This window comes from Podarcis melisellensis (genome assembly GCF_964234715.1).
Source record: "Podarcis melisellensis genome assembly, chromosome: 1".
NCBI lineage: Eukaryota > Metazoa > Chordata > Lepidosauria > Squamata > Lacertidae > Podarcis > Podarcis melisellensis.
Genome location: NC_138528.1, coordinates 29,353,704 through 29,372,553, shown reverse-complemented (window position 1 = coordinate 29,372,553; position 18,850 = coordinate 29,353,704). Strand labels below are relative to the sequence as shown.

General features: G+C 45.3%; 1 protein-coding gene and 1 long non-coding RNA gene across 7 annotated transcripts in view; one reads left to right on the top strand and one right to left on the bottom strand.

Moving 5' to 3' along the window:
- The window catches only part of TMEM63C (transmembrane protein 63C), a 64,282-nt gene extending 45,695 nt beyond the window's left edge, over window positions 1-18,587 (top strand). For 3 of the 5 annotated variants that reach the window (XM_081910367.1, XM_081910368.1, XM_081910370.1), the window contains 14 exons: window positions 90-170; window positions 1,659-1,779; window positions 3,804-3,937; window positions 4,766-4,888; window positions 7,142-7,295; window positions 8,155-8,261; window positions 9,752-9,838; window positions 10,681-10,746; window positions 10,958-11,120; window positions 12,380-12,485; window positions 13,798-13,965; window positions 14,312-14,427; window positions 15,874-15,948; window positions 16,171-18,587. In XM_081910367.1, the coding sequence (XP_081766493.1) occupies window positions 90-170; window positions 1,659-1,779; window positions 3,804-3,937; window positions 4,766-4,888; window positions 7,142-7,295; window positions 8,155-8,261; window positions 9,752-9,838; window positions 10,681-10,746; window positions 10,958-11,120; window positions 12,380-12,485; window positions 13,798-13,965; window positions 14,312-14,427; window positions 15,874-15,948; window positions 16,171-16,383 (1,714 nt within the window). In that variant the 3' untranslated portion in view covers window positions 16,384-18,587. The remainder of the gene's footprint in view (window positions 1-89; window positions 171-1,658; window positions 1,780-3,803; window positions 3,938-4,765; window positions 4,889-7,141; window positions 7,296-8,154; window positions 8,262-9,751; window positions 9,839-10,680; window positions 10,747-10,957; window positions 11,121-12,379; window positions 12,486-13,797; window positions 13,966-14,311; window positions 14,428-15,873; window positions 15,949-16,170) is intronic. The other 2 variants (XM_081910369.1, XM_081910371.1) reach the window with 1 other exon arrangement.
- Window positions 116-3,795, bottom strand: LOC309372909. Of its 2 annotated transcripts, none has more exons than XR_014169728.1 (3): window positions 2,299-3,795; window positions 2,041-2,222; window positions 116-223 (listed from the first exon to the last, which is right to left on the bottom strand). It is a non-coding gene; the product is annotated as an uncharacterized lncRNA (long non-coding RNA). The 2 variants fall into 2 exon arrangements; XR_014169729.1 differs by having other exon boundaries at window positions 2,543-3,795.
- Window positions 18,588-18,850: the final 263 nt, after the last annotated feature.

The following is an 18,850-nucleotide window of genomic DNA, read 5'->3' as shown; positions in this document are numbered from 1 at the left end:
ATGGGATGGGCAGGACTGATCAAGCTCCATCACTTCCTTTTCACAGGTGAGCATGTTCCTTAAAGATCTTGATTTTATCTTCTCAACAGTGAGGCTTACCCAAGCTGCACGGTGACTGGTGTCCAGTTCTGTTCTGATGTTCGCACACTGATGAAGTTGGATTCAGAGAGGTGGGTGTGTTGTTTTTCTGCTAAGGCCTGGATTTTTCTAAACTCCTTGGATTCTATTAAGCAGATATCCTGATATCAATTTTACAGTGCAGTAGCAAGCACCTTTCAGCAAGATTGTTCTCACCCCGCCTTGAGAATTGCTTCAGGCACTTCGCAAGACACAAGGGAGAAGCTTGTGTCTGATCCTTTTAACATGACAAAGACTTGCATCTTGGCAATTATTTGCTGCATTTTATTTATTATTTTACTTAGAGCACTTAGGCTCCCAGGGTGGCGTACCTTTGATAAAAACAAGATGGTCTCTGCCATCAGGTTTACAATCGAAAAGGCACAGCGCATGAGGGGAAAGGAACAGGGAAGAAAGAGGGGGGGAAAGCAAACTCACATGTCAGTTCTTAATGTTGAATAGTACTTACAATGACCAGCTGGAATGGAAACAGTTAAAAGGCACACCCCTTTCTGGTCTGTGTCACTCAAACATACTGTTTTAAGCCATAATTCCATTCAGGCCTCACATTTAATCTGCAATTTTAAAAAAAAAATTCATCTCAAGATATGTCTCAAATCACAACTTTTTACTCTGTGAATGAAAGGAGATTTGAGGTCATAACAGGGTTTCTTCTGTGAGTGTAGCTCTTCTTCCATGAATGGAGGCTCCCATTCACAGAGCCAAAGGATCCAGGCCACACACCTTGATACCTATTTAAACAAGTATTTTGTCTGCATATTTAAATAAATATGTAAATGTCAAGAGCTGCACTGCAACGTTATTTCCTAGGAACATCACAGATGAGGTTCTGAGGATGTAATTCTGTAATGCAGGGGTGGAAAACCTCAGACCCAGAGGTTAAATGTGGCCTCCCAGTCCTCTTTATCTGACCCTGAGAACTGCCCCCAGTCCACACTCCTCACTGGCCTGGCTAGAAAGTGTCCCTGAACTATTTCATGCCTCTTTTGCTTGTCTGGATGGAGCATGTATGGGTGTGGAGACACTAGAATGCTGTACGAAGGCAACGTTTACACCTATTTTTCTGCCCACTTTTGTCCCCACTCACCACTGTCATGTGGCCCTCAGAAGGTTGCCTAGAAGGGAAAAGGTCCCCCACCCCTGCTGTACGGAATCCGAAAGCCTCAAACCTAAGCAAAGCAACCGCAGTTGTGCATGCATGGAAATACACTTACCGTACTTTTCCATGTATAAGACAATATTTTATCCTTCGAAATGATGGGCAAAAATTGTGAGTCTTATACACGGATAGCAGTGGGTGGGTGGGCAATTGGTGGCAGCAGCCAGCAGGAGATTGTCAGAGGCAATTGGCCGTGTGATTGGCCTGCTCAACAACTTTGGGCAATTCCCCCCCCCCAAAAAAATAGGGGTTGTCTTATACATGGGGGCATGTTATACACAGAACAATACGGTAATTCTGAACACAATGATTCAATGGGCAGCCTTGTTAACTTTCCGCTCTGCTTCGTTTTTGCTGGCAGGCGCAAGGCAATGAAGGGGAGGCTTTACTTCACCACCAAGGCTCAGAAGGAGGGGAAAATCATGATCAAGATCCACCCCTGCTCACGCATCTTCTGTTGCCGTAGTTGCGGCTTTGAAGAGGTACAGAGTGAAATTCAGGGCCGGCAGATGAAACTGACCGTGGGCATTTATGATTGTCCATTACCCTGTTGCTTTGTTAGTCTGCTGGCTACCAAGCTAAGCTAGAGACAATTTCCATGTGAAGTTTGATTGAGTGATTGCTTTTATACAGTGCTTTAAAAAAATGTTTAGGGGTGCTCTCATTTTGACTCAAGAAAATCTCCATTTTATAGTTCAAACTGGGAAAAATAAATGGACAAAAGTACAAAGAACATGCATTACCTCATATTACTCAGCTGACAGTAAAACACCACACATCCGCATTCCACACTGCTTCACATTTTAAACGCTCACTTCCATCTGAGACTCAGGGAATGAAGCTGCCATCGGAGGTGGTAACAACGAAACTGACCAGTCACCGTGCTATTCAATGGAACTGATTATTCACAGTGCTAGAGAAGAAACTAAAAATTTTTAAAAATTAGTTTCTTCCATTAGATTCACAAAATGTTTAGGGGTATGCGTCCCCCTAGAAACCACCTTTTCGCCAAGGCGCCCAAACATGGTTTGTAGTTTTAAAATATGAAAACAAATGCATGTTATAAAATGCAGAGTGACTGACAGAGTCATCTCAGGCCCCACAGGTCTCTCCAAGAGCTGATGGCAACAAGCTCCCTGGCTTGTGTTCCCTCGTTCCTGCCTTCCCTCAGGCTGCGCAGGCCTTTCTTGAGCAGCCTCAGGGAAGGTGGTGGGGGAAAGGCCTGCTCCAACAGTTCTCTCAGACCTCTTGATGGTTCTGTCAGGAGCTGATGGTTAGTGCTCCCTGGCCCAAGTCTCCTAGCTTCTGCCTTCCCTCGGGGCACACAGGTCTTTCTTAAGCAGCCTCAGGGAAATGTCACCCAGTGACAGGGGAGAAAAACTTGGAAATGGGAGTGTGTGTGTTTTTCTTGAGCACTTGCCTGTCCCCTAGACCCAGTTCATGACAGAGCTGAAATTGGTCTGCTACACAACTGGCCTTCACCTGGTGAATTTTGTTCCCACAATTTTGTTAAGCCTAAATCGGAGATGGGCCACACCAGTGGCACTCTTTCCCCCATTCTGCATGCACATTTTGTAAATATGTGAGGAGGCTTGTTTGTGTCTCTCTTCCTCTGTGTTCAGAACATAAGAGAAAGGATTGTATAAAGACAGACACACGAGGGTTTTTGTTTTTTTAAGGCCCAATGTTTCAGATTAGGACTAAAGGGGATTGTTTGAGCACCGAGAGAAAGCGCAGTGAAGACAATAATTTATAGAGAAATGGATACATGAGGTTAAAAATGGGCCCAGCATTTCAGATTGGGACAGAAGCGGGGATCATTAGAATATCCATAGACAGTGTGTCTGAGGGAGAGAGATAGAGACAAAGGCACATGAGGTATTGAAAATTAAAAATGGGCCCAATATTTCAGGCTGGGACTAAAGGCAGGGCTTGGGCTGAAACTGTTACAAACTGTTTCACGGTTCTACGTCATCTCAGAAGACATGCTTCAGCTTGCACCATCTAGGGTCTGTCTGGCAGCTGACAGCTGTTATTCCAACTGAGACCATAGTCTCCTTGACATAGTTATTGCTGTTCTTTTTCAAGTAGTGTCTGCCTGAAAGGGCTGGAATGACGCAGTTAATCTCTCTCACTTGCATGCACACACCTTCCTGTGACAGCTGATTCACTCCACTTGCAACTCCTGGGCTAGAATTTGGCAGCTGATGAATGTTTGCTTGGTACCAATTTTATTGCGGAGTCTGGCCTTGGACTTTTACTCCACCTCATTACAGCAAGTATAATCAGTTTACATTGGTGATGGAAAATGCTTAGATTAAACCAGTATATATCATTCTTGCTGTCTCACAAAAAAAATAATTGTGCGGTAGTTGGAGTTTCAGGAAGCAACCGCCTTTCAGAGAATGCGTGAAGACAGAAGATGATAACTTCATTCTGCATTTACTCTCACAGGCATTTCAAAGCAGAACCAATAACTGAGCATGCTTCCTTTTCTCCCTGCTAGGTAGATGCGGAGCAATACTATGGGGAGCTAGAAGAGAAATTGACAGATGAATTTAATGCGGAGCGAAGCCGGATTGCACTAAAACGCCTTGACATGGCTTTTGTCACATTTCAGGATGAGAGGATGACAGCCACGTGAGTATTCCCTGCTACTACTAATTTCTCTAGGAGTTTGTTCACACTGAACATCTTAACTTGCACCGTATTTGAGGTCAGAAAGGATTGTCTCCAAGGGGAACATTAGGAATACAGTGGTGCCTCGGAAAACGAAATTTATTCGTTCTGCGAGTTGTTTCGTCTTGCTATTTTTTCGTCTTGTGGAGTGCAGATTCCCTGGGTATTAACGGTTTTAAGAAAAAGGAAACAAACTCGCAAGACGTTTTCGTCTTGCAAAGCAAGCCCATAGGGAAAATTGTCTTGCGAAGCAACTCAAAAAACGAAAAACCCTTTCGTCTTGCGCGTTTTTCGTCTCACGAGGCATTCGTCTTGCGAGGTACCACTGTATAGGAAACTGCCTTATGCAGAGTCAAACATTGGCCCATCTGACTCAGTATTGACTGATTAGGTGCTGTTTTCCAGGGTTTGGGGCAGTGATCTCTCCCAACCCTATTGGAGATGCCAGGGATTGAACCTGGGACCTTCTGCATCATCATCATCATCATTTATTACTTATACCCTGCCCATCTGGCCGGGCCTCCCCATCTACTCTGGGTGGCTTCCAACAGGATATTAAAAACACAATAAAACATCAAACATTAAAAAACTTCCCTAAACAGGGCTGCCTTCAGATGTCTTCTAAATGTCAGATAGTTGTTTATTTCCTTGACATCTGGTGGGAGAGTGTTCCACAGGGCAGGCGCCACTACCAGAAGCCACAGCCCTTTTGTCCAAAATGGAGCTACATTCTGTATGGGAGTGGTATTGGACCACCCTCCTCCAGCTGTTGCCTCTTCTCTCCCCCAGTATTCTGAAGGATTACAGCCGTGTCTGGTGTCGCAAGCATCCACAACAGTCTTCTGTTACCACAGTGGTGAAATCCCATTGCTGGGGGGTCAGCTATGCCCCCGCTCCCAACGACATCATCTGGTAAGTTCCCATGCTTCTGCCATCTTGGTTTTCAAGGGAGCATCAAGGCAAGGAGCAAGTTTAACATGTTGAAATTTTAGGATTCTGTGTTATACTTTTGGGTGTTTCAAGACTAGCAAATCCACCGCTTTAAACCCTAGGCCAGCCTTCTCCAATCTAGTGCCCCATCCAGCACAGCATCAGGTTACGGGAGGCTGGCCTGGGCAGTGACATCAGGCAGAAAAGAGAGAGAGATGTAAATGTTCCTTTGGGCACTGATGTTGAAAGATGCTGGTGAGTCCAGAGAGTGTCTGGTTATTCTGGTGCTTTTTTGTAGCCACTGTTAAAAATTCACTACATAAAAATTCAGCAAAATTGATAAAACAGTAATCGAGCCAATTAACATTACATGCTGAAATGAATCCCTAGGGAAATTATTATTTATTATTATTTATTACATCCGTATACCACCCTTCATCTGAAGATCACAGGGCAGTTCACAACATAAAAATACAAAATGAGAATAGCCTAACTTCTGTCATCTATGCTCTGGTAAGCTATAGGTGGATCCATTAGACTCCAAGGGCAGACCTCTGCAGAGGGTAAAAGGTGCCAAAAGCCTAAATCTCAGCAGGAAGTGATCTGACCATGATAAGAGACTGATGTCAGTATCTCCCACTTTCGGATCGCCTTCTTCCTACCCAGTTGAGAAAACAAGGTTCAGAGTGTAGCCTGCCACATGCGTTGGGCCAATGACATTTGGGACAGCCCCATGGTCATTATGGCAGCCATGGAGTCCTGAGCTACCCCACAGCCAGTGCCTCAGGGAGATTTGGCTGAGTACAACTATACCTTCAAAGCACATTTCCCCCCTCAGGGCACTGCAGTTCATTCCTCAGAGTTAAAATTCCCAGCAAGCCTTCCCAAACTACAATGCCCAGAATTCTTTGAGCAACAAAATTGTTGTTGTTGTTGTTGTTGTTGTTGTACTACCACCCTCTACCCATAGATCTCAGGGCAGTTCACAATGAAATGTGCTTTGAATGTGTGATATGTACGCAATCATAGAGGAGAACCTTAGTATTCAGACACATTCATGTGGCAGAAGGCAGACTTTTTAATATATTTCCACAGGGAAAGTTATGTTACTCTGCATTGCAACAAAAACAACAGTTTTGTGGTGCCCAAAAGACTAACCAATTTATTGCAGCATTAGCTTTTACAGACCACATTCCAGTTCACCAGTTGCATGAAGAATAATCCGCAAGTGCATGTATATGCATAGTTGATTGGGGAATTGTAAGCAGTGAGGTCAGTGTCTGTAATTTTTGCATTTTATTTCCCTCCAATCTCACTGCTTACTACCCTTCCATGTGTAGATATACCTGCAACTAGGGTTTACACCGCACGCAACTGATGAACTGAACTCGAGCCCACAAAGGGTATGCTGCAGTTGATTTCTTCCTGCACCTTAGAATCTTAATTGTTTTTGTATCATTGCTTGTGGAAGAACTGGGTGAAACAATAGCACCATCTGCTGACTGCAATTAATACACTACACAAAGGTGGTTTGGAAACTGTTCTCGAGGATATTGACAGGATTTTTGCAGCTTCCGCAAGGACCAAAGAGAGCTGCCTTATACTGAGTCCATCTAGCTCAGTTTTGTCTATACTGACTGGGAGTTTCTCCTAACCTTACCTGGAGACACCAGAGATTGAACCTTGGATCTTTTGCATGAAAAACAGATGCTACACCACTTGAGTTATGGCCCTTCTCCTTGGCCACCTAGCAGACCTATCTGGTTGAAGTGAGTATTCATCTATAGATGCTTCCAAACATCTGCATAATCCAGCAAACACCATCCTTTTGTGGGTACAGTGTGCCACTGATTGGTCATCCACAAAGCAAATAATCCTCAAGCCAGTGTTACCTTTTTAAAACAATCACTAATTTCAGCAGCCAGCATGTTGCAAACAACTGCAAACACGTGTGCACAATCAGTATATTTCTAGTAAGATATTAAGATTTATGCAGAAGTCCTAAACCCCAGAAGTGAGGGCAAGAGTGTTATTATGAGATGGGAACTTCTTAACTCTGCCTTCACTAACCTGGTGCCCTCCATGTGCTTCAGTCTGCAGTCGTGCTGGCTGGGGCTGATGGGAGTTGTAGTCTTAACACATCTGGAAGGCATCAGGTTGACGGCAGCTGCTGTCACCTCTTGGCCGGCTGGCTTCCCTGCACTCCGCACGCTCCTCATGCTTTCTTTCTTGTAGGGAGAACTTATCCGTCAGCGGTGCTTCGTGGTGGGTGCGATTTGTCGTGCTCAACATCTGCCTCTTCATCCTCCTCTTCTTCCTCACCACGCCCGCCATCATTGTCAACACCATGGACATGTTCAACGTTACGCGGCCTGTGGAGAGCCTCAAGGTGCACACTGCCATCCCTTATTGGTACTAGAGCCCAGCTATGGGGAGGGTAACATTCCCACTCCCTTCTTTTCAGGGCTTGCCCATTCCATGCCCATCCACCCCCAAAACAGAAGCATATACCATATTTTTCGCTCTATAAGACACACCAGACCACAAGACGCACCTAGTTTTTGGAGGAGGAAAACAAGAAAAAAAATATTCTGAATCTCAGAAGCCAGAACAACAAGAGGGATCGCTACGCAGTGAAAGCAGCAATCCCTCTTGCTGTTCTGGCTTCTGGGATAGCTGCGCAGCCTGCATTCGCTCCATAAGACGCACACACATTTCCCCTTACTTTTTAGGAGGGAAAAAGTGAGTCTTCTAGAGCAAAAATTATGGTACCTGTGAAAGCGTTGGACAGGGAATAAAATCTCTGCCTAATATCCTGATAGTGGAGCCTTTAGCACTGCTCTGCGCAGGGGAGCCAGACTGCTGTGTGCTCTGTGCTATGGTACTTGCCATCTTCATCTTTGATCTTCAAATGCATCCCGATACTGAATAGGTTGAAGAAGAATGAATAGGTTGAAGAATGACACAGTTGATCCTCTGGTTTAGAGAAGGAGCTGTGGCAGAAATCTCCCAGCACAGAACAGCCATTCATCCTTTTTCGCCTTTGATGTGGCGTTGTTTTTCCCCAAGCCGCACTTATGGTCAGTAACTGAATTAGCAGCAATGAGAGGGGAACCCAGGCTATGCACTATCAAGGAGAAGTTGTATGCTTTTAGTCCTGTTCCCAGGGTGTGGTAGAGAGAGAAGCTGCTGGATTCTCAGTAAAAGTATTAAGTAATATTATTCCTCCTGTCTATCTCATTTCCCAGAATCCTATTGTCACCCAGTTCTTCCCCACGCTGCTGCTCTGGGCTTTCTCAGTCTTCCTGCCTTTCATCGTGTACTACTCTGCTTTCTTCGAAACGCACTGGACGAGGTAACTCATATCCTTACACCCGCAACTTTTAAAATGGTTTTATGCTGGAAACAAACCCCAGGGGTTAGATTTTGTTGCATTATGCATTTTCAGAGTTTCTCTGGGGATCTAACTGGCTGTGACAGTAACAGTCAGTAAAATTCATTGCTGAATCTGGGAATCCTTTTATCTGGTTGTTTTAATAGCATGGTTTCCTAAGTTAAAAGAAAAAACCTGGTAAACCCTAGAAGAACCCCATGCTTGATTTTATTTATTCATATTGGAGTAAAAGGGTTTGTAACTCTCATTATTGTTGTTGTTCTTGTTGTTATTTATTACATTGATACACTGCCTTTATCTCAAGGTGGTGTACATGTTTCTCCCCCTCCTCCCTATTTCATCACAACAACCCTGTGAGGTAGGGTAGGCTGAGAGACGGTGATTGGCCCCAGGTCATTCAGTGAGCTTCATGGCTGAGTAGGGATTTGAACCCCGGCCTCTAAGGTCCTATTCCAACACTATAACCATTATGCCACACACAATGTACAGTGGTACCTGGGGTTAAGTACTTAATTTGTTCCGGAGGTCCGTACTTAACCTGAAAGTGTTCTTAACCTGAAGCACCACTTTAGCTAATGGGGCCTCCTGCTGCTGCTGCGCTGCCAGAGCACGATTTCTGTTCTCATCCTGAAGCAAAGTTCTTAACCTGAAGCACCATTTCAGAGTTAGCGGAGTCTGTAACCTGAAGCGTATGTAACCTGAAGCGTATGTAACCCGAGGTACCACTGTATGCTGCTTTATTTAAATCAGATTTTATTAAGGCTTTTCATTATACAATACAAGAAAAAACAAACCAATCTAAACAAAAACCAAAAAAAGAAAAATGCAAAGTCCTCATCTGTCAGGGAACTGCCATCCAAAGAACCGGAGGTGCAAAGGCTCATTGAGGTTGAGAGAGAAGTAGCAGTGGAAGAGGGAACCAGTAGAGGGCGAGCAAGAACTCCAAGGGAAAGTGAGTCGGAGGGATGGCTCAGAGACGCTTCCAGCGAAAACAGTGGGGAGGTCTCAGGACCTCCTATAGGGACACCCACACCTCGCCGGAAACTGTCACGCCGAGAGTCCAGAAGACGTGTTTCCGTTAAAGAGCTTTTATGTTGGAAACGATTCCGAAAGCAACCACTTTCGGATTCTACTAGCGATTGACGCAGCCATGCTGGAGGGGCTCCGTCACAGGCAGAGGTTTGAAAACCTGATCAAACTCGGAGGGACTTGCATTTTACGCACAAGCAGCTCATCATCCCATCACATCATCAAAACCTCATAGTGTGTTTCAGTGACATTCTGTGATATTTATTGCTGAATCTGAGGATGTTTTTATCAGGTTGCTTTAGTAGATTTCGGGAGTTTTACTACAAAATTCTAACCTAGCTCCTGTTACGTTGCTGATTGTCTCTCCCCATGGGATAAATATGGTGGGATAAATATGTGGTGTTGTTGTTTTTCCCTTTTAGGTCAAATGAGAATCAGATCACAATGCACAAGTGTTATTTTTTCCTGGTGTTTATGGTTATCATCTTGCCTTCACTTGGATTGACCAGGTACAAAGCAACTTGCAGATGTTAAAACACAAATCATTCTTCCTTTGTTCAGGCCTTTTGTGAAGCCTCTTGAAGGTTTTGTTTGCAGATTGAATGCATGCTTCCTGTCTCACAGAACACACTGCAGTTCAGCCCCCCTCTGATAGGGAGACCAGCAGTTCTGAATAAGTAGTTGGCAAGATTTAAAGCCAGAAGTGAATCAGCAGCACTTGAGATTCGGGGGAGATTTGCACAAGTGTGTTTTCCATGTGGTAGCTCAAATTACCACATAAAACCTTGTTTTTTAAGTGATTTGCTGATATTAAGCTTACCGTCATATAAAAGGAAGGTAAATTGAATCCACTCCTTTCAAAAGAGAAAATTAAGCTCACTTTAGAGGTAAATTTATTTAGGATTGAGACTTGACTTGGCACTCCATTCTTCCTTTCTAAAGCAAAATAAATGCTTTCTTGGGCATTTTGATTTGCATGAGAAAGTAGAGACAAAGTAGTAGGTGGTATATCTGTATAAGAGGGCAGTATGTATAAAGGTCCGGAGAGGGGCAAATCACAGGGGCCTTGGGGCTACACAACAAAAATCCTAAAGGCTACACCAGCAGCGGCTGTGGTGGTGGAGCAGAGCCTCCCCTCCCCCCCAGCACCAGCATCGCTATAGCTTCCATGTACAGGCTAGGGCAACGTACTCTGAAGCTGGGAATGCACAGACACACTGGTGAAGCTGGCATGGTGGTCCTGCTGGCATAGCCCCAACCTTTAGGGGGCTAGACTAGTGGCCTGGGGGTCCTGCATAAGTTTCCTTGCAAAAGAATAAGCCTCTGTTGCATTCTTGCTCTCTGTTCTCAGTTTGGATCTCTTCTTCCGCTGGCTCTTTGACACCCACTTTGTGGATCAGGCAGAGATCAAGTTTCAGTGAGTATTGCTCAAAACTGTGTGTGAGACACAAAGAGGGCTCACCAGTTCTGCTGGCAGGATGGGTGCCCTTGTTTGTGTTTATGAGGTACGTCACGAGCATGTGTGGCCTTGGTTCTCAGCAAAGGTTTCTGGAAGTGCCACTTTCTCCCAGTCTGTTTAGAGCATCTCTCTCCTCTCACTCCTCCGCCCCTGGTTTCTTCCCATCTAGGTGTGTTTTCCTGCCCGACAACGGTGCTTTCTTTGTCAACTATGTCGTCACCTCCAGCCTGATTGGGACAGCCATGGAGCTGCTGCGCATCCCTGGACTCATTGTCTATGCCACGCGGCTCTGCTTTGCCAAGTCTGAACCGGAGCGACTCCACATCAAGCGGGTTTGCGGTTTCGTTACTTTCTAACTCACACTCAGCCGCATGCCGTCCTGTCTTAGGACCAGAAGGCTGCCCTCTTGGCACTTCTGTGCTTTGTGAATCTCTGGGATTCCCTCTTGTTATGTTTTGTTCTGAAGCAACTCTGTCCTGTAAGGGTGTGGAAATGCCACCCACCCCAACCAAAAAACTCACAAATGGCCAGGCTTGAGATTCAGCTACTCCAAAGGTTTATGAGAAACATCAACTTAGGGCAAGCTTCAGTCCTGGAGTGTTATGTTAGGATTATATATATATTCTATGTTATTTCAGCTGCATACTATGCAGTGTGTGAGTGAGAACAAAGCTTAGCTTTCTCTTTTCACAGTAGGGCACTTGCCTGTGCATTGTTGTTGCAGATAGAATTTGGAAAACAAGGACAGCAATCTTGGGAGAAGGGTTCTAGTGGCCCAGGTTCTTATGGAGCAGGAATCTCATGAAAGTCAAGCTGAATTTGGGAGTTCACTGTCATGATACTTATCATCCAAAGGGGACCCACCTATTTTACTGTGTCACCATCTGCTGGCCCCACTGCCTTCCACACTTTGGGGGAGGGAGAAGGTCTGAAGTGGGATCTACACATGTCTAGGCTCCCTGTGTGCACAACCCTACCTATACGATCCTGGTTGTGTATGATACTAAATAATGTAGAGAATCTCCCCACTTTAGACTTCCTCCTCCTGTGAGTGGAGGGTGGTGTGGCTGGGCAGCGGAGATGCAACACAGAGGACCTTAACATAATTTCAATCACATGAGTATTAGACACTCAAAGAGGGCTTCTGATTGGCCCAGAGCAGACAATGCTTAACACATTGACCATGGTTAGCACTGTTGCCTAAACACTGCTTAACACCCCAAAGAAACATTGAAACCATGATGTAGCTTGTAAAGGGCATATCTAAGGAGATGTTAGCAAAACCTGATTGTTGTTTTGCAGGCAAGAGAAGCTCAGGAGGCAGGGAAGCTGCCTCAACCACAGTTTGCTCAGTGCAGGCCAATGCAGTGGTTTGCAACCTATGTGAACCACGATTTTGCATCCTGGCTTGTGGCCAATACTTAACCATGATTTAGGTGCAGAGATGTAATGCTTAACCGTAGCTAAGGGAAACAAATCATATTGGCTCAAAGCTTTTAAGTGTGCTAACCCAGCCAACAAGTGTTCTTTTAGCTCTCCTCATGATGAAGTAGAAGACAACAGGATAAATGTGCTGCTGTGTTTTCCTTAGAACCAAGCTTATGAGTTCCAGTTTGGATTGGAGTATGCCTGGACCTGCTGTATATTTGCTGTTGTCATGACCTATAGCATCACCTGCCCCATTATTGTCCCCTTTGGTAAGTATCTCTGCCAGCCCCCCAAAGTTCCTGTCCTTGTCCAGTCACTTGAGAAAATCAATATCCTAGTCAGATTTCAGGATGCATGGGGAAGGATATGGGGAATAGCTGCTGGGCAGGGCGGCTGCTAAAATTTGTCTAATAGGATTCAGGGCAAAACGTGGGGCTCTGCTACCATGCAGTTGCATTTCGCAGCTGAAAGCAGCCTTACCAAAATCCACATGGCTGCGCTCCAATCCACTGGGCAAACACTGGGCTGCCATACTTTCTACATTTAAAAACTTTAGATCAGGAGTAGCCAATATGGTGTCCTTCAAATGATGTTGGACTCCAACTCTCATCTTCCCCAGTCAGGGATGGTGGCAGTAATCCAACAGCATCTGAAGGGCACTATAATGCCTACCCCTGTCTTAGATGTTTTTATGCATTTGTGCTCAAGACTGTAGCCTTGACACAAGAGAAAGGACCATACCTTAGTGGTAGAACATGTGCTTTGCACGCACAGAATCCCACATTCAGTCTCTGGGAAACTCATTCTGAGACTTTGTAGAGCTGCAATCAATTGGTAGAGACAATACTGAGCCAATTAGTGTAGATGCTGCTGCTCTGACTCAGTTATAAGGCAGCTTCCTGTGTTCCTCTACCAACACACACACAAATATATTCCAGGCTTCTCTGAATTATTAGTGCTCTGGGTTGGGTTGGGTTGGGTTGGGTTGGGTTTGGTTTGGTTTTAATAAAAAGCAAATGTCTAGCTCAGGGTTTCCCAAACTTGGGTTTCCAGTTGTTTTTGGACCACAATTCCAATCATCCCTGACCACTGGTCCTGCTAGCTAAGGATGATGGGAGTTGTAGTCCAACAGCAGCTGGAGGCTCTGTGTAAATAATGTAATAATGTGTAAATAATGCATATTAAGCTACATTTGTTTAGGTTTTAGCTCTTTCACATTGAATTATAATACCCCATTCCCAAAGTACACTTTCTGGACAGAAAATGACTATGGGCTTGTACTTTGCCTAGTGTACAGGATTTGTAGCCCATTCTGCCCAGTACTCCTGGCTGCCAGCAACAGTCACAGGCAGAGGTCTTTCCCAGCCCAGCTACCTGGAATCCTTTTTAACAGAAAAAGCCAGGGATTGAATCTGGGGCCTCCTGCATGCAGAGCGCGTGTCCCACTACTAGCTAAGCTGTGGCCTCTCCCACCGAATCGTCTGCTGCAAAATCTCTCTTGGCCAAGCCCCTTATCATCTTGCCTACCGGCATCTCCTTTGACCATTCCTTGTCCTTTTGCTCCCATATCTGTGCCTGCAGGTTTGCTGTATATGCTGCTGAAGCACATGGTTGACCGCTACAACATTTACTATGTCTACATCCCCACCAAACTGAACCAGCGCATCCACACAGCAGCTGTGAGCCAGGTGGTGGTAGCTCCCATCCTCTGCATGTTCTGGCTGCTCTTCTTCTCCGTCATCCGACTAGGTAGGCAAGGACTGCCATCAAGCATACCCTGAGCTGAACCTTCTTCCTCTAAGGCTGGGGCTTGTTGACATTTATTTAGGAAAGGTTGAGTAGTATCCAGACTGAGCACATCTATTTACCCCCAGGAAGTTGCTTTGAATGTTGTGTTGGCTGGGGCTGGTGAGTCCAATAACATCTAAAGGGCCACAGATTCACCACTGGTGATTTAGAGAGCCCTCATCCAGATGTGACAGGCCTTGCTCCTTACAAAAGCGGGTTTGGGTCTCAGGAGTTGCAGACTACTTTAAATTGTAGGAAGAGAAAGCAATGGCACCTAATTTCATTTCCTGGTCTGTCAACACTGTAGGCACCATCAGACCTATCACCATTTTCACCTGCGTGGTCCTTGTCTCCTGCATCCTTTCTTCCTTCTTTGGCCTTTGTCTGAAGAAGCTGCATCCAAGGAAGCCCTCCAGTTACCAGGTAAGAAAGGCAAGAATGTGCCCAGTTTACTGTGTGCTGTTTCTTACATTTGCTCACGACCACTTGTCACCTGAGCTACATGAGGAAAATCCAAGCATGGGGAGATGGTTACTACAATATTATTTACAATGCATGTACACACTTCTCAGACTAGCATGTTCCACCCACAACCACTTTTAAAATGTTGCACTACATACATTTGCTTTGAAATGGATGGATGCATGCATTAAACCTTTTACCAAAAAGGTGAAATGCTTATCAGATCTACTTTAGAAAATACATATAGAGAATTGGATGCCTCGGAACACATTCTGAACGGAGGAGTTTATCTTTGGTACCAGAACTGATCTCACAGTCCTGTCAGACTAAAGTCTGATCCTAGTTAGCATTCTTGGTTTCAGCAGCCAAATTTAGGCAGGGAAAGTTGTTTTGTTGCTGTTGTTAAGAGTCAGGAAACTCTTGCTGATACACCGCAAACCAGGCAGAGATTTACGAGTAGACCTTATCTGACCTCTACCCCACTCCTTCTGACAAATGACACAAACACAACATACAAATACGCAGAATACCGGGGGGGGGGGGGGGCGGAAATCAACTCTCAAATGCTGACCAAAAGAATATAGTTCTGTCAAGCAGGTTTGGATACTGTAGGTGAAGCTGTCTAATCTTGGAAGAATTATGTATGTGCTTATTGAATCCTGATGACTCCAATAAGGAATTGCATAGGATTTCAAAGTATCACCAAGAAAACAGAAAAAGAAATGCTGCTGCAGGTCTTGCTGATATTTTACATTGTATGTCTTTGCTACTACTGGGTACCCCTTTTATTGTTTCCTGGTTATTTGGGGCATTCGTTCTCCCTCTTTATGGTTGCATTATTCTTCAGTGTTACATTTTTGTACCTCAAAAGGCACTATAATACACTGAGTCACACAACTATTTTTCACTTCCCCACAATCTTAGTAATTGCCCTTGAATAGCCTGGAAACAAAGAGAAGTGCATTCTCAGAGTGTAGTGACAGCTCATTTTGTGCCTTTTAGGTTTGTATTCCACTTATTCCATACAGCATGTGTGCTGTATGGTCCATTTTGTCCTCGCAATAATTTTGTGAGGCGTTTTAGCCCATGATCTTCGTGAATGAGTGGATATTTGACCCGGGGGTCTCCCTAGTCTAAGTTCAGGAGTATATCCCCTTACACGAGGGTGTTTTCACAAGGCGTCCACCTCAAAAATAGCCATGATCTATTGACCTAGAGCAGGGATGGAGAATTTTGACCCTCCCATTGGTTCCAGCCAGATAATAGGAAATGTAGTCCAACAATATATGGGGGGCTCCAGGTTTGTAACACATGCTTTTGGGAGAATCACCATTTTGGGAGCTACGGGTCGAGCATCAATCCCTGTTTTTCTATCCCTCGCCCAACTTTATTCTCTCCACCTGCAAGCAGATGTCTGAGCAATCTGAAGGTGCCTTCAACGATACAGAAAGGAGCAGCATCTCTTCAACCCCCAATTCAAATGTAAGTATATCTTCCATTTCCTGTATGCCTCCCTTACTGGCCTTGCACACTTGCTTGCAATGTCCCGGTTCCCTCATGCAGACTGGCAAGGTCCATGTGCCAGCGTTTCTGCAGTCACTATCCTTTCACAAAAGGGAAGAGTTACAGGAGAAATTTGTCTTTTCAGCAAGATGCAAAGCAAAGGACCTCGGAATTGTAACTTCCTTGCTCTTTGTGTTGTAGATGTTTGTGGCTACAGTGCTTCAGGAGCCAGAACTAAGCCTAACGCCAGCAGCCTCCCCAGCTCACCAGTCTTACGGCACCATGGGCAGCCGCCTGGAGCAAGCTGAGAACATGGAGGAGGGAGGCTTGCAGAGCTTTGAAACAGAGCTGGAGAGCACGGAGGGCGAATACAGAACCGGGCCAGTGCTGGATGACCAAACCCGCTATCATTGACCACCTGCTCTCAGAGTGATGAGACAGACCAGAGAAACATTTTGAGTATTAAGAGTGCCGGAGGGAAGCATTATGTCCCAAGGCCTAGATTGCCCTGAGTTGCCATATCAGTCCTGCTGTAAACCAATTTTGAGCAAAGGTCTGGTTTTGCTACTTAGGCCAGAACCACTCAGGCTGATGCACAATGGGCCTTCAGGGCTGCAGTTCTCTTGGCCACAGTGTTGGGATGGCAGCTCAACTCTCCAGCAGAGATGGAACGAACAGGGAGGTTCTGCGTAGGCAGTGTTACTTCAGTTTTTTACTCCCAGCTGTTTAACAGCAGCATGTTCCACATGTTGCCTCTCATCCTTCTGCTCCAGGGCTACAGACTGCCATTGCTTGACTCTTTTTGTGTCTTCTGACAAATCTTCCCTTCTCTCCGTTGGTCTCCATCGCCTGCCACTATTTTTGCTTTTCATTTATATTCTTTTTTTGGTAGAGGAAGATGTTTCTCTAGTGGGGGCAGCCTTCTCTGCTCAGGCCAGCAGGAGCAAGAGACTGTCTGGATTTAAATAGCATCATGCGCCCAGTAGCTACAAACCTTTCTATAAAACATTTGGGTGCGGGTGTGTGGAGTAGAGAGCAGAATGGTGACTCCCGAGACACATTCAAGTTGACTGCAAAGCCCAGTGTAATGCATTTGTTGCAGAAGCAAACTCCCAGTTGTTTCCTGAATGCAAGAGGGGCATTTGCAAAAGACAGGTGCTTTAGCTGCTTCATTTTTTATATGCCCATTTGTTGCTGCTGCAGTTGTTGCTTTTGCCCAAATTCACTGCCTCCGAAAAAAGACTTACTTTCTCAGTGTGGCCTAAGTGACAGGCCTGACTTGTCTCTGTTTTTCTAGGTTTGACTGGTTGTGTGCTTTATGCCCAGAATAATTGCCATGTTCGGATTTTTGCTTACCTTTTTTCCAACCGTGTTGGAAACTGCCTGGTTCCTTGTTGGAAAGCAAACTTGAAGGCGGAGGGGTGGGGTGGGGGTGATGAATGAGATTGTGTAGAAGCTGAGCCCAAACCAGACAGGACAGCAGCAGAGCTGTGTGTAGAAATCCAGATCTGATGCGAACCCCTAGAAACCGGGGGTAGAGTCAAACTTTTAAGGCAAAAGGAGAGCATGTGTGGGAGAGGAGCTAAACAAACAGCTAGTGCCCTGATTAGGGGGCTAGATAACTTTCTGCAGGGGGTTGAGCCCTAGGGAGGGTTACGGGTTTGGTACACATCACTCATATGCCCCTTTTGCTCCATAAAATGGATCTCCACACCTGCTTGACTTTCAGCATCTTCGTTACAGATCCAAGTTTAAACATATGGTTATGCCACGATCACATCTAATTTGGCACTGGCTTGAAAGCTGGGTGGGATGGCAGGCAGTGGGGACATCTCGACCCTTCTGTGACAGTAACCCATTCGTACACCAGCATGTTCTAAGCTGCCAGTGCACAGGCTGCATGATATCACAGGCGCAAACCTGGCCAGCCCCCTTGCCTCCAAATGATAGGTGTGCCTGCCAGGATAGACTTGTGCATGGGAATGACTCCATTTTACTTCGAAATCTCCACTGTTGTATAGGACTTTCTCTGGGTCAACTATATACTAGCCCATTAGATCAGTGCTTCACCATCATTCATGTCCGTAGAACATGAGACTCTTAATCTGTGATTCTGCAAAGTCCCTAGGAGTAATGGAGTGGGATTTCTCTCGTGGGCTGCTGTGCTCAGAACCTGGGATGAGGCTGCCCAATTTTTTTTACTTAGGAGCTAAGTAAAAGCCGCAAGAGAGCAAGCAGGAAGGAGAGGTATTAGGTGATCTGCATACAAATCAGAATTGCCATGCCTTTTTTCTAGCAGGACTCCTGTGTGCTGAATTACTGCCTGTCTCACAGCTCTTAAGCGGGTGAAACTTTCCTAGCATGCTGGTGCTGTAATTGGGAAAGTTGTTCCCAAGCTACTCTGTCGCTGTTATAAGAGGTTTGCCTCTTAGATTTCTGCTGTCCATGCAACTGTCAAAAGGCATAGTAGGTGTCGGGAGAGAAGGTAGAAGAAGTCCTGTTTCCATCTTCAAGGCCTGTTTTGAACAGGGCAGATCTAGGTTGCCCACTGCTGTTTGAGAAACAGAAAAAGCACCTTGCGATTATAGCTAAATAAAAAGATTTATATTAGAAGCTTACCTGCAATTACTATCCAGGAAGTAAATCCCATTAAAAGCAGTGGGGATTATGCCCAGGTAAATCTGCTTCCCAGAATTTCCTTTTCTTAGCTGAAGATCATTCATACACCTTGCCACAGATAAAAAATGCCTATAACACAGCATTCCTTCTAATATATAGAGGCTGCATAGGGACTTCATAGAGTAAATCTCCATTCCTGCCCCCATGAAGCAAAAGCCCAGCATCAGAGGCAGCACAAAGGCTTGGCTACATCTGTGTCTCC